At 39.2% G+C, this 15,498-nt stretch overlaps 1 protein-coding gene across 2 annotated transcripts in view; it reads right to left on the reverse strand.

The window, feature by feature from the left end:
* The window catches only part of oca2 (oculocutaneous albinism II), a 115,185-nt gene that overhangs the window by 99,005 nt on the left and 682 nt on the right, over positions 1-15,498 (reverse strand). For both annotated transcript variants that reach the window (XM_053635913.1, XM_053635912.1), the window contains exons 1-6: positions 15,450-15,498; positions 6,349-6,558; positions 2,240-2,326; positions 1,409-1,582; positions 1,250-1,307; positions 822-894 (exon numbers count right to left, since the gene is read on the reverse strand). The exon at positions 15,450-15,498 is cut by the window's right edge and continues 682 nt beyond it. In XM_053635913.1, coding sequence (XP_053491888.1) covers positions 822-894; positions 1,250-1,307; positions 1,409-1,582; positions 2,240-2,326; positions 6,349-6,557 — 601 coding nt within the window. In that variant the 5' untranslated portion in view covers position 6,558; positions 15,450-15,498. The remainder of the gene's footprint in view (positions 1-821; positions 895-1,249; positions 1,308-1,408; positions 1,583-2,239; positions 2,327-6,348; positions 6,559-15,449) is intronic.

Here is a 15,498-nt window from a genome sequence, read left to right on the forward strand (position 1 = left end):
ATGTTTTGGAGCTGTTTTTCACCCAGAGGACCTGGACATTTTGTTAGGATACATGGCATCATGGACTCTATCAAATATCAACAGATATTAAATGAAAACCTGACTGCCTCTGCCAGAAAGCTTCAAATGGGCCGTGGTTGGATCTTCCAGCAGGACAATGATCCAAAACATCATCAAAATCAACACAGAAATGGTTTACTGACCACAAAATCAAGGTCCTGCCATGACCCTCCCAGTCCCCTGACCTGAACCCCATAGAAAACCTGTGGGGTGAACTGAAGAGGAGAGTCCACCAGCGTGGACCTCGAAATGTGAAGGATCTGGAGAGATTCTGTATGGAGGAACGCTCTCAGATCCCTCGCCATGTATTCTCCAACCTCATCAGCCTTTATAGGAGAAGACTCAGAGCTGTTATCTCGGCAAAGGGAGCTTGCACAAAGTATTGACTAAAAGGGTGCCAATAATTCTTGCACACCTATATTTAACACTTTTTTTTTTTGATAAACCAGTGTTGTGTTTGCAATTCTTTGATATCCATGAGAGCAGAGTATTTTTGTGAATTTTTCGAACAAAAGATCAAAAGGTTCAACAATAAAGACAATTATTTTTTCACAGCCTTCACAGCTCATATTTACCGAGGGTGCCGATATTAGAGGAGGGCACTGTGTATAAATGCCTAAGATGTGCTGCATCTGTTACCGTGTTGCATTAGGAGCAGTAATGACAGTCAGTATAAAGGTGTTAATAATAATGGAGACGTTTGAAGACGTTTTAGACATCTCATATTTGTCATATGCGTGTTCATATATGGAAAAAGATACAGAAACTTGAAGTGGACGAGACGGCCAGCATCCTCCAGGGACGGTCTCGATCAGGAAATATGCTGAACAGCAGCTGGTCGTGTAACAGACACTCATATTAATAACACAATGACAACATCTGTATAGAAACATCATGCTATGATCAAAAACGGCTTGGAAGAAAAGAAACCAAATGAAATGAAAACCCTATAACTCTGCTGTTGGGATTTATGAATGAACGACATTTCTTTCCAATTTTTATCCATTCTACAGATACGCTGCTGTTACTATAGAAACGATAACGTATTTCAAGGAGTGCATCAATATAAACCTGCGCTACTGTCCGAGCTGCTATTAGAGAAAATGTATCAACACCTTCTGACCAATCAGATGTGAGAGTTTAACAGCGCTGTGGTGTGATTAGTGAAGGTGATGTGTGTGAGACTTACTGTACAGAGAACCACAATGATGAAGATGGTCACGAGTTTCGTGACTCTAAAACAGTTTCTGTGAAAATCAATCAATCAATCAATCAGTCAATGAAACACACACACACACACGCACACACACACACACATAGACACACACAGTGAAGCGTATAGTAATACCTGAGGTTGGAGGAGAGTTTGAAGTTGTTCTCAGTTTTATCAGTGGACAGTGAACGGGACAGACTGGTCACCTCACTCCCCAGTCGACATCTCCGCTCCAACTCCGCCGAGCTTCCATCCCACGACTCGTCTCCGGGGCTAAAGCCGGGGTCACGCAGGGTCATGTATGTTAAACTACGCACACACACACACACACACACACACACACAAACAGTGGTCAATCCTGAGACATGCACCATGCTCCGAACTTGAACCATTTTGTGCATACGTTGTAATTATTTTTATTCTTTACATCTTTCTTTAATGACTTAAATGACTTTTTTTAACCAGAATACCCAGAGGAAACCCCCGAAGCACGGGGAGAACATGCGAACTCCGCACACAAAAGGGCGGCGGCGGGAGTCGAACCCACAACCCTGGAGGCGTGAGGTGAACGTGCTAACCACTAATCCACCGCATTTCAGTTAACCGAATGTCCAAGTCAACCGAATCGATTTTGCCCCCAGGGGAATATATTCCCTTCAACCTGTGTGCATAAGTGTCTGGGTTTTCACTAGTCAGGGTTCATTAATGTCGGTTCAAAAGAGACAAAAGAACGATTCACAAGGAAAACATCACTATAAAAATCTGTGCTTGTGCAAGTGAGATGAACTCCGCCGAAATGCCCCGATGTTGGGAAATAACACTTCAAGGTGAACTCTATCACCGGAAACACCTTAAAGGGGGGAACTCTTACAGGTTTAAGTAGAACCCTAGAACAGCAGGTTTCTCTGCCAGTAACGGTTCTAAAGAAGCTTTTTAGGAGTAAAAGTGTGATACAGTGAAACTTACCCATCATCCTGAGTGATGCGGAGCAGTGGTGATCTCTCAGTGTGACTCGACTTTCCTCTCAGCAAGTTTACCATGCTGAAGTTTTGCCTGACACGACAAAAAAAAAAACAGGGAATTTGTTAGTTATTATAGCTGTGCCGAAATGTTGATATGAGTTACTGTTACCATGGAGATACTGTTACCACAGAGTTAATGTTACCACAAAGATACTGTTAGCACAGCTACTGTTACCACCGAGTTAATGTTACCACAGATTTACTGTTACCACCGAGTTAATGTTACCACAGATTTACTGTTACCACCGAGTTAATGTTACCACAGATTTACTGTTACCACCGAGTTAATGTTACCACAGCTACTGGTAACAGCTACTGTTACTGTGGAGATACTGTGACCACAGAGTTACTGTTACCACAAAGATACTGTTACCACCGAGTTAATGTTACCACAGATTTACTGTTACCACCGAGTAAATGTTACCACAGATTTACTGTTACCACCGAGTAAATGTTACCACAGATTTACTGTTACCACCGAGTAAATGTTACCACAGATTTACTGTTACCACCGAGTAAATGTTACCACAGATTTACTGTTATCACCGAGTAAATGTTACCACAGATTTACTGTTATCACCGAGTAAATGTTACCACAGATTTACTGTTATCACCGAGTAAATGTTACCACAGATTTACTGTTACCACCGAGTAAATGTTACCACAGATTTACTGTTACCACCGAGTTAATGTTACCACAGATTTACTGTTACCACCGAGTTAATGTTACCACAGATTTACTGTTACCACCGAGTTAATGTTACCACAGATTTACTGTTACCACCGAGTAAATGTTACCACAGATTTACTGTTACCACCGAGTAAATGTTACCACAGATTTACTGTTACCACCGAGTTAATGTTACCACAGATTTACTGTTACCACCGAGTTAATGTTACCACAGATTTACTGTTACCACCGAGTTAATGTTACCACAGATTTACTGTTACCACCGAGTTAATGTTACCACAGATTTACTGTTATCACCGAGTAAATGTTACCACAGATTTACTGTTACCACCGAGTTAATGTTACCACAGATTTACTGTTATCACCGAGTTAATGTTACCACAGATTTACTGTTACCACCGAGTTAATGTTACCACAGATTTACTGTTACCACCGAGTAAATGTTACCACAGATTTACTGTTATCACCGAGTAAATGTTACCACAGATTTACTGTTACCACCGAGTTAATGTTACCACAGATTTACTGTTATCACCGAGTAAATGTTACCACAGATTTACTGTTATCACCGAGTAAATGTTACCACAGATTTACTGTTACCACCGAGTTAATGTTACCACAGATTTACTGTTACCACCGAGTAAATGTTACCACAGATTTACTGTTATCACCGAGTAAATGTTACCACAGATTTACTGTTACCACCGAGTTAATGTTACCACAGATTTACTGTTATCACCGAGTAAATGTTACCACAGATTTACTGTTACCACCGAGTTAATGTTACCACAGATTTACTGTTACCACCGAGTAAATGTTACCACAGATTTACTGTTACCACCGAGTAAATGTTACCACAGATTTACTGTTACCACCGAGTTAATGTTACCACAGATTTACTGTTACCACCGAGTAAATGTTACCACAGATTTACTGTTATCACCGAGTTAATGTTACCACAGATTTACTGTTATCACCGAGTAAATGTTACCACAGATTTACTGTTACCACCGAGTTAATGTTACCACAGCTACTGGTAACAGCTACTGTTACTGTGGAGATAATGTTACCACAGATACTGTTACCACAGAGCTAATGTTACCGTGGAGATACTGTTACCACCGAGTTAATGTTACCACAGCTACTGTTACCACCGAGTTAATGTTACCACAGCTACTGTTAATACCGAGTTAATGTTACCACAGAGTTACTGTTACCACAGCTATTGTTACCATGGAATTACTGTTACATTTACCTTCATGGTATTTGGCCGATGCCCTTATCCAGGGCGACTTACATTTACCTCATTTATACATCTGAGCAATTGACGGTTAAGGGCCCTGCTCACGGGCCCAACAGTGGCAGCTTGGCAGTGCTGTGGTTTGAACTCACGACCTTCTGAGCAGCAGACTCAGCTTTAACCACTGAGCTACCACTGCCCTACCCTATTACCACCCCAAAATGTATTATTTTCCTATAAAAGTGTTTCATCACTCTTATACAACAGCAATTTGGCAACAATTTAAAAAAAAACTGTTTCTTAAACAACAGCATCCATTTAACATCCGTTAAACAAGTTGTTATTTGTGTTATAGCTGCTACTGTATAACCCTCACCAGCTTCTCTTTCACTTTTTTAGAATGCTGATTGAGCTTTTACTACGGAAACGATAAGGTATTAGCACGAGCGCATTAATATACAGCTGTGATTTGCAGCTGCACTGCTGTCAGAGCTGCTGTTATACAAAACTAATCAACACCTTCTGACCAATCACAATCCGGAATTCAGAGCACTGTGGAATAAAGATATTTTCATTTATAGCAATAAGACATGTTCTGTATCAGATGTCACAGATGTATTTTTTTTTTTTGCTGCACAACTTCTTGCTTCTCTGGTACCTGAAGTAACCTTTGACCCTTTATCATTAAACTCTCGGACTGTGCAGGAGAGGTTGATTGACAGCTCCGGCCCCTGACACTACGCTGAGGATCATTAGAGGGTGTGTGTCACTCAATCGCAGCAGCTGTGTCTCGCAGTCATGTTACGGGTCAGTGGGAATCAGGAAAACAGCTATTATTTAAATATGCACAAACATATATTGGATATGGTTTCATTCCTGAACTTTACACTTATGGGAGTGAACCTTATTTACTTGTTTAGTTGTAGGAAAATAACTACAAGAACTCAATAATAAATATAACTTTAATAATGACGGGTTGAGAATTTTCTACAACCCAAATACCAAACCCCATAAAAAACAACACCGCACAGACCCTTTGGATATGCTTTACGGACCTCGCTTTGTGAAAGCGAGGATTTAGAGAAAGCAGAGAGAGGATAAAGGTGAGAAAAGAAAGAAGAAGGAAAGAAAGCGAGCGCGGCGAGCACATGACTCGTGAAATCCCAGACACACTCGTACAGATTGTACCTCAGAGCTGATTGCTTTCTCCTGAACTCACCTCACAGCTGCACCTAAGCCTATAAGAGTGTTACACAAACCTCTACTGGAGCTCTTACACACTCTGATGCCTGCTTACACAACATCACACACACACACACACACACACACACACACACACATATTCTATGCTTCTATTGCTTCCTTAATGTGACCCTGCATTTGAACGCCAATCCTCTTTGGAGTTGATTAGCCGTGATTAACCACATCACCTCTCACAAGAGAAGACGCAGCAGGAAGGAAGTGGAACTACACCCGACTCGAGATCGGCGTCACCCCTGTGGAGAGAGTGAGCAGCTTCAGATACCTTGGAGTACACATCTCCAGTGCTTGGGGGTTAAAGCTCTGGGTTACTGATCGGAAGGTCGGGGGTTCAAGCCCCAGCACTGCCAAGCTGCCACTATTGGGCCCTTGAGCTCCAGGGGGCGCTGTATCATGGCTGACCCTGCGCTCTGACCCCAGCTTCCTGACATGTTGGGGTATGTGAAGAAAAGAATTTTACTGTGCTGTAAGATATATCTGATTAGTGGAGACTCATTATCATTAGTTCTGAGAACCTGACCTGGACTCATCACACTCAAGCTCAGGTGATCAAACACCACCTGAGGAAATTTACGGTCTCCCCAGCGATCCTGAAAACCTTCTATACTGGGGCCGTAGAAAGTTTACTGACTCAGTGCATCTTAGCACGGTACGGTCCGAAAACTGCTCTATCCAGGACCGTAAAAGCCCGGCAGAGAGCGGTGCGATTAGCTGAGCGCATCTCCAGGTCTACTCTCCCCTCTCTGAACATCATCTACACCAGACGATGCAGTACAAATGCTGCGAAAATCATCAGGGTCTCTCTATCTCTCTCTCTCTCACGCTCTCTCTAAAGTATTGGCACCCCAGCAGGTGGTCATACCTGTGCTCCTGGTGGTCGGTGTAGATGATGTGGTGTCCCGGTGGCACGGCGGCAGCCTGCAGCAGCTTCTGCGTCTTTATCCTCTTGGAAAATCCTTCCAAGAGACACAGCTCGTCAAAATTTCCCGCCACAGCCTCGGACTTCTGATGGCCCTGAGCTCCCGTCTGAGCCATCTCCATCTCCAAATTGCTCTTATTCTCCAGATACATCCTGACAAAAAAGGATTTTTAATGAATAAAAAGTGCATTCGTTAGGGTTGCTGTAGTATACGAGGAATTAAACACTTTAGGATGTGCTGTTATAGGAAAATAATCAACGTTGGAGTGTGTAACAGTGACTCCATTTCATCGCACCACTATGTTGTTGATGATTTTCAGATAACAACGCAACCTGGAGTGTTTTGTTCCTTATGTATCATTAGCGTACTGTATCTCACCATATACGAGATGTTATTATCCTAAATTTAATACACATATTTTAGTGGAACATGTTTCCTTGTCTTCTGAGACACGTGATGTGACGTGATGCGCCCTCTAGTGGCCATTCAGTGAAAAAAATAAGTAACTGCACATGTTTACCGTTCTGAAATCTTTGCCGTTTCTCTGGACGTAAATGAAGTGGAAATTTCCTGTCTTCTCATGTCCAGAAACATCGGCTAACGTTTGCACACTTGTTTTCACAGAGCAGTAATTGGTGTTAGGATTATTGTGTTGTGTTTGCCAGGTCACATTGGCTTTGTTGTTGTTGTTTTTGAGTCCCATGTTGCCTCACTTGTCTAGCATGTCCTATGAGTGACAGACTCCCAGTCCAGGAGGACAGAACCAACCCAATTAAAAAGTAAAACCTCCCTCAGGACTTCACCTCACCTGCTAACCCTTCCTCTAACTCACACAAGCTGACTGGGGGCTTTAAACCCTCAGGGGATTGATTGCTAGGAGGCTTGCTAATGGCTTATTTTGGACTGTACAGTATATATGTGAGCTGTAATGCTCAATCAATTAAAAAAAACTGTTCTTTGTGCGTTCCGATTTAATCCCTGCACGTGATACTAAGCTTAAGCATCGCCCTGCTAAACTAGCAACTTCTCTCATTCTAGGTTTCCTTCTCTGAGAAACACTTGAAAATCATCATCATCACACACACACACACTTGTGATTGAACTGGGCAGTGAGAGTGTGTGAACTCAAGCTTAGGGATTAATCTTCATATGTGAAAGAAACAATGTCTGAGTTCAAAGTTCATGTGAGCTACGTTCCTATGAGGTATACGTTGTGGTAAATGGCGTCATTAGTACTGATCTTATGAGGGGGTGAACAAATTAGCCTTAGGCGAGAACATCATAACAACATCGTTACTCTCAGTGTACACTGTTCACTTGACTGATTATTCCACAATAAAGTATGGTTTGCCCAGCTTGCTAATGAACTACTGGATTTAGCTGTTTAGTAACAGCTAGTTCTTCCTGTTAGTGTGATAACATTAGCTAAGCTAGTTAATATTAGCATGTTTTTGTTTAGTTGGCTGGCTTAGCTAATGTTGTTTAACTGTTTTTACAATGTATTGTAAACTGTAAGCTGTACTCGGCATCAAAAAAAAAGTAAATAAATAAATAAATAAATAAATAAGGGCTAGTCGTGATGTCATATGATCAACACACGTTAGTATATAGCGACCATAAGTCCAATCCAGAGTCCATGCAATCGCTGTAATAACGCTGTAATAAAGGAAACTAATAACCGAATGTACAACAGTGTCCGAAAAACATGTTCCTGAAACGTTTCCTGGGTTCCGGAGACGGTTTTTGCTTTGGAATTGTACCCAATCCTCATTGGTTCCTGAGCTAAAACGGATCTAAGATCTCTGGGTTTCTGAAAAGGTTCCTTTAGTAAAAAAAAATGTGTTGAAAACGCATCTAAAGTTTTTGGGTTCTGGAAAAGGTTCCTGCAGTGGAAATGTGCTCAAAGTTTGTGAAGTTCTTTTGGTGGAAACATAGTTCTTGTTACTCTTGTGAGTTCTTGTAAAACGGAAACAAATCTGAAGTCAATGAGTTCCTGAAAAAGTTACTCAATTTCTAAAAAAACAAAAATTAAAAAAAACAAAAAAACAAAAAAAAACAAGATGATTCCTGAAATTCCTGTGGTGAAAAAATATTTCCTTCAGTGAAAACGTATCTAACGTTAGTGGGGGCCGGAAATGTACAGAAGTTCTTCAAGTGCTTGAAGTTCTTTTGGTGGAAAGAAGTGTAAAGATTGAGGTCCTCAAAAGGTCCCTGTGGTGGAAACAAGCATAAAGTTCAAGTTCCTGAAAAGCTTCATGTGGTGAGAAGTTCCTGGGATCCTGAAAACTCAAACTGCTGTTAAAGTTACTGTGTTTCTACAAAGGTCCTTGCTGTAAAAATGCATCCTGAAAAGGTTCTCGTGGTGAAATGTATAAAAAGTTATTGTGTCCTTGAAGAGGTTCCTGTAGTGTACGTAAAGTTCCTGGGTGAACTTGAAGTTTGCAAGTTCCTGAAAATGACTAACTTTAAAAGTTCCTGGGTTATTGAAAAGGTTCTTGCTGTGAAGAACCTTTCTAAAGCACTAAAGATCACAAGTGCCTGAAAAGTTACTTGCTTTTTGCTACTTGCATCCTGAAAAGGTTCTTTTGGTGGAGATACGCGTAAGGTTCCAAAGTTCCTGAAAAGGATCTGATGATTAAAATAAAACATGTTCCTCAATTCCTGGAAAGGTTTCTACTGTGAGCACACATCTAATGTACTTAGGTTCTTGAATTGTTTGTGCAGTGTAAATGCCCCTAGAGTTCCTGGGTCTCTGAAAAGTTATTTGTGGTAGAACTGCACTTGAAAACTGAGTTCCTGAAAAGGTTCCTGCAGTGAAAATGTGTCTAAAATTCCTGGGATCCTGAAGATTGTTCAACCGTAGAAATATTCTTAAATCACCTGGATTTCTAGAAAAGTTTTTGCTTTGAAAATGTACCCAAACATCATGAGTTTCTGAGAAGGTTCCTGAAGTGGATACAACTTTAAACTTCCTGGGTTCCTCAAAAATTCCTTGTGGTAAAAATGCATTTATGGTTCCTAGGTTCCTGAAAAGGTTTCTCTAGTGGAAACATTGCAAACCTTCAGAGGTTCATGGAATGTTTCCTATGGTAAATATGTATCTAAAGCACCTGGGTTCCTGACAAGGTACTTGCTGTGAAAACGCACATAAAATTCACGAGTTGCTATAAAGGTTCCTGCAATGGACATGCCTGTGAAGTGTATGAGTTCTCGAAAAGGTTCTTGTGGTGGAAATGTAAGGTTCACAGGTTCCTGAAAATGTTCCAGCAGTGCAAGCGCACCTACATCTGCAGCAGAAACATTCCTAAAAGTTCTGGGTTTCTAAAAAGGTTCTCGTTATGAAAATAAACTGAACTGAACTGAATCTAATAGAATTGAATCGAATCAAATTAAATCAAATTGAACGGAACCAAACAGATTTGTAGTGAGTCAAATCAAAATAAATCAAACCGTACTGAACCAGACTGAACTGAATCGAATCGAATCAAATCCCACTGAATGAAATCGTAACGAATCAAATTGAATTTGAACAAACTGAACAATCTGAATCGAACTGAACTGTGGTTCGGTTGTCCATGGAACATTTCAATATTATTAAATAACTATTCTCTCTCAAAAAATATTCTCACTCATTCTCTTTCTCATCACAGTTTTCCACTCCAACACACTGTCATACACTGTCTCCCCCTGCTGGAGTGGAGGAAATATTACCTCATCACAGTCTTATTTTGAACTCAAGAAACATAAACACTATACATATTTGTTCAGTTGCAAATATTAAACATTATACAGTTAAGTATGTATAAACTATGTATAAAACAGTAAAATAAACAAGAAGTGCCAGGAGGTAATATTATAAAGAACAAAATAATAATACGACTGGGTATACAACTATCAAATTATACTTTGTTAAGCTCACAAACTTTTATGGTCTTTATAGCTTTCTTGTTCAAAGAGTCTCTAATAATGTACTGTCCATGTACGGCTTTACATCTGTACAATCAACAAAGCCATGAAGTTGGGTTTCTTATTCGTAAACTTGCATTTATGAATGTGAAATTTGGTCAAAAATATGAAATCAACAAAATAAATAGTCTTTAGGATAATCAGTGAAGCCAAAAAGTCTCAAACACTGAAAACTGTCATTGATAAATTTCCCTATGTTACACCCAGTGGTGGAAATGGCCGGGGGGACTCTAGTTACTCTAGCTGGGGTTTTTTTTGTTGTTGTTGTTTGTTTTTTTGGAGCACTTGAAATGTCACTGAACAACATTTGTGAATTATGTGTGGCCCAAAACAAACAGCCATCATTCAAAAGAATCTCTGCTTGGAGAGAATGAGTAAACATGTGGGCTAACATAACTGTGGATATAATACTTAGCAAGCTGTGATAGTGAAAATAAATTATGAGTAAGGACGTTCAAAATAGATTAAACCTGGGTCACTTCAGGTACGTGCTGCAGCTTTATCCATATCAAAGTTTCCACTATCAAATCTGTTAAAGTAACCGTTTCTGTTAAGATTATCCGCTACGCTACGACTCCATTAATTTCCCTGAGGTGGTCTGATCGATCCTGTAAGGATGTGCGCTGATAGACAAGCGTTCTCATTGGCTGCAGCCTGTAGGTATTATGGCCAATCTCGAAAGTCAACATTGCGCAACCACACGCAGAATATCCCAGCTGCGCTTATGTACGGAACTCGCTTTCGGAGGCTTTCGAGTGGATAAAAGATAGAAACCCTGCTCGTTTCCCAAAGAAACGTAGACACTGGTTTGAACTGGAACGCCGTCCTCCCTTGAAATTCACCTCCCAGACTCAGCATCCCCCCCATTTCCAGCCCTGGTTACACCACAATAGACCTAAATAAGAACATCGCCAAAATAAATGCAAAGTGGTTACCTTTTTTTAATATTTGCTTCTTCTTCTTTAACCTTCTTTCGAATATGATTTCATATTAATAACCATACTTTTTCCCAGCAAATGACTTTTCCATTTAACAAAGAGTTCCAATATGATGCAACATTTGACACAGTAACAATTTCTCTTTGAAAAATAGTGCGAATAACTCCGTTATTATTTTTGGAATAACAACAAAGGATTAAAAAACATCAAATGAGGCCACTTCGACAGAACGGTGTTCAACCTAATCACAGTAGGGTTGTCCCGATACCATAAACATGTCTTACGATACTACACCAGCTGTATTTATACTACGATAGCAAGTAGTATCAGGATACCACGTAATATTGTGTTAATTCATATCTACAAATCTACAAAATAAACCAAATTGACAGAAATGCATAGATATAAATGAATACAGACGAACCGAATTTTCCTGAGAATGAATGTTGGAAAAAACTCAAGAACGATCAGAAAATTGGCGAGCAACTAATTCAATGTGTCACGTATTTCATCTGTCATTCCCTCAAGCAATGAAATCATGCAAATGGAAATTGTCCTCAGAATGATAACATTACATTAGGATTAGAATTGTAACATAACATTAGAAATAATAACTGAAGTTGGAAACTTTGCTTACTAGCAAACACGGCTAATTTTAGCATTTACACAGCGGTTAGCGTTACGTTAGCTCGCTTGGTAGCAAACAGGCAATCTTTAAAGGTTAACGGTAAAGAATTTAGGTTTAATAAAGCGTCACTAACCTTTGTGTATTCTGCTAAAGCAGTGAGATGTGTCGTTTTAGCGAAAATCGCATTAACTGCCCCACATACGTCATTACTTACGGTACTGACCGTACTGACGATACTACCATTTAATAAATACAGTGGCATCGGTGGTATTTTGAAGCTTTAGTATCAAGATAGGACCGAAGTACCGGTATATCATGCAACCCTACATCACAGTCTTCCGCTCTACATTTACACTGCAATGTACACTATCTCCCCCTGCTGGAGTGGAGGAAATATTACCGTTTTAGTCACGCTCTAAGAAAGCTTTTGTTCTCTTGTGGTGCTGGTAGAGATTCTAAAAGGTCATTTCCTACCACATGAGTCTGGAACAATGATGCAGCAAGATTAACACACACACACACACACACACACACACACACACACACACACACGTCAGGACGAGACGAAGATGTAGAGCTACAGTACAGTTGTCTCATTATCTCTGACCAATAACTTGGATTTGCTCCAGTGTCTCTCGTCTTTCGTGAAACTTCCCCAACAGCATTCAGGCCTCACCATGAGCCACACTCGGGAAAGGAAGCGAGACACACACCCAGGCTAAAAATGTTCAATAAGAGACAATATGTTTAATTTCATGCTCCTCAAGTTCTTTAATTCCTGAAAAAGTTCCTGCTGGGAAAACACTCTCAGAGTTCCTTGGCTCCTGAAAAGTTTCTTACTGTGAAAATCCCCGTAATGTTCATGGTTGCCTGAAAAGGTTCCTGCAGTGAATATATGTCTAAATTTCCTGGGTTCTGAAACATGTTCTGTAGTCAAAATGCTCCTACAGCTCCTGGATTTACAAAAAAGGTTCTAGCTAAGAAAATTCATTAAAAGTTCTTTCTGATGGAATGCCATCTGTACTTCCCTAAAGTGCCTGGGTGTCTGAAAAGGTTCCTCTTGGGGAAAACACACTAAAAGTTCAGTAAAATGTTCTTATGTTGAAAATACATCCAAATTTTCTGAAAAGTATTTCAAAGTTCCTGAGAAAGTTCCTGTCATTAAAACACTCTAAAAGTTCATGAAGTCACTTGATTTGAAAATGCACGTACATTTTTGGGGTTGCTGAAAGGATCCTTTAAAAAAAATTTTAAAAACCTCATATGATTACTTACATTTCACACATTACTTTAATTTGGCTTAAATTGGGGATTTTATACCTTTAGTAATGTTTCATTTGTGCAGGAACCTTTTCTCACTGTGAAAATTAAAATGCACAGTGAGTTCCTGGGTTTGAAAAAAGGTTCTTGCTTTGAAAATGCAAAAGTTACTGTGGTGAAAATTCACCTAAAGATCCCGAATATATGAAAAGTTCCTTCTGATGGAACTGCATCTGAACTTCATCGAAGGTTCTCGCAGAGGAAATGCACCTAAAGTTCCCGCATGCCTTTGTATGAAAGTTTGTAAGTTCCTGACAGGGTTCCTGTTGTGAAAGACACTTGCCTTTAAAATGCATTTGAATTTCCTGGGTTCCTGAAAAAGTTCTTGCTAATAAAAAGCCGCCATGTTTAATTACATACCACACATGACTTTTATTTCGATTAAAGTGGGATTTAATAACGTTAGTACCATTTAAATCATCTGTTGTTTTATTGAGATTTCTACAATAATTGTTTTTCCTAAAACAACAATTCACCATCTCGATATTTCATGTTCAGTTTTTCCATTTTAACACCAAAATATCCACAAATTTATTTTTGGAAAAATCCACAGCACCGAAAAGCCTCTAAAAATCAAATCTGTAAACACAGAAGTTCCTAAAAATCTGTACCATACGGTTCCACTCCCCGCTAATATCACTCCTGAACACACACCGTTTACTCTGGACTTAGTCCTGATGAAGGAGTATAACTAACACACACACACACACACACACACACACACACACACTATAACTTCATCTACGATGAAATATTTCATTACGACAAACATCTCATAAGATATTTACATTTATTTTTCAGAATATTAATTAGAAATAATAACATTTATTCTGATACGTCTAATTAATGTGATTAATCTGTGCCTACACGTCTTTAAAAATAAATAAATAAAAAGTTCCTAGATTCATAAAAGAAAGGGAAACTCTCTTTTGTGAGATTATTATCATGAAGCAGGGGGCCAAGCACTGGAGGCGTGTAGGTACCCCATTGTTATTCCACCTTTTCTTCTCCTTCTGGCAAGGTCGTCTACGGCAACCCACAGAACCATCCGGTGAAAAGTTGTGAAATTTGGCACACCGATTGAGGAAGGTCTACAAAACATTCTGACCAAATTTGGGCCAAGTGCTCGTTCCATCATGGGGTCAAATCTGGGCCTAATTTGTAAGTACGTTTCTGGTCATAATTTCTGAACTGTGTGTCCAAAATTTAAAAGCCATCCCTGGGTTCCCTGGGTCGAGGGACCCAGGGTCAACAAATTTAGCACACGACATCTTCAGAGTAAGCCTCACAAAAGTGGTTTGTCCGTAATGGGAGAACGAATCGGACAGCATAGCTGCCAAACAGGAAGTGAGGCTGTATCTCAGCAACGACTTTGCTAACTGACACAAAACTTGGTAGGCAATTACAGTGCAACAACGAGTCTGGGTGCTTGGCCCCTGAAAATGCTGCTCGCAGTTTTAATTGGAATTAAATCCATAATTAAAACGTTCATTTATATTTATAAATGTTGGGGTGTACTTACTTTTTAAACTTTTTTTTTTAAAAAACAAATAATATCATTTATTCATACGAGTCTCATCGTCATTTTAGTCGCTGCTAAATGACTAACCCCTCCTCAAACATGAAGCATAAATAAAAATAAAAAAGAAACGAACAAACAAATACATTTTTAAATCGATAAAAGGAAATGAAACTCTATGTCGTAAATATATTAACATAAATGACACTAAATTAACTCTAGTATTATAAAATAAATTGCAGTGCACTTCATTTTTTCTTGGTTTTGGACGTTCTTATTATTTACTAATAATATAATTCATTCATACGAGTTTCATTATCGTTTCAGTTGATTTAAATTTACTAATCCCTGATTTAAAACAAAAACAAACAAACAAACAAACAAACAAACAACAAAATAAATAACTAAATGAATGAATGAATGAATGAATTTTGGGGCTGGTTGGTTTTGGGAAAAATGAGTCTAATCATCATTTCAGTTTATTTAATTTGACTAACTAATTCCTTTAATAAATCAAAAGAAAGTAAACAAAAGACAAATACATTTGTTAGTTAAATAAAAGAGTTGTTAGATTCATATTGTAGTAAATAAATAAATCGAGAACCAGATTAAAAACCAAGGAACCCTTCAAGAACCTGTTTGAAGCATTATAGAAAGGGAAGAAATGTTTACCTTGTAAAAAATGATGGATGTGATGGCGATGCTGGTGATGATGATGATG

This window comes from Ictalurus furcatus, chromosome 11 (genome assembly GCF_023375685.1).
Source record: "Ictalurus furcatus strain D&B chromosome 11, Billie_1.0, whole genome shotgun sequence".
In the NCBI taxonomy this organism is placed as follows: domain Eukaryota; kingdom Metazoa; phylum Chordata; class Actinopteri; order Siluriformes; family Ictaluridae; genus Ictalurus; species Ictalurus furcatus.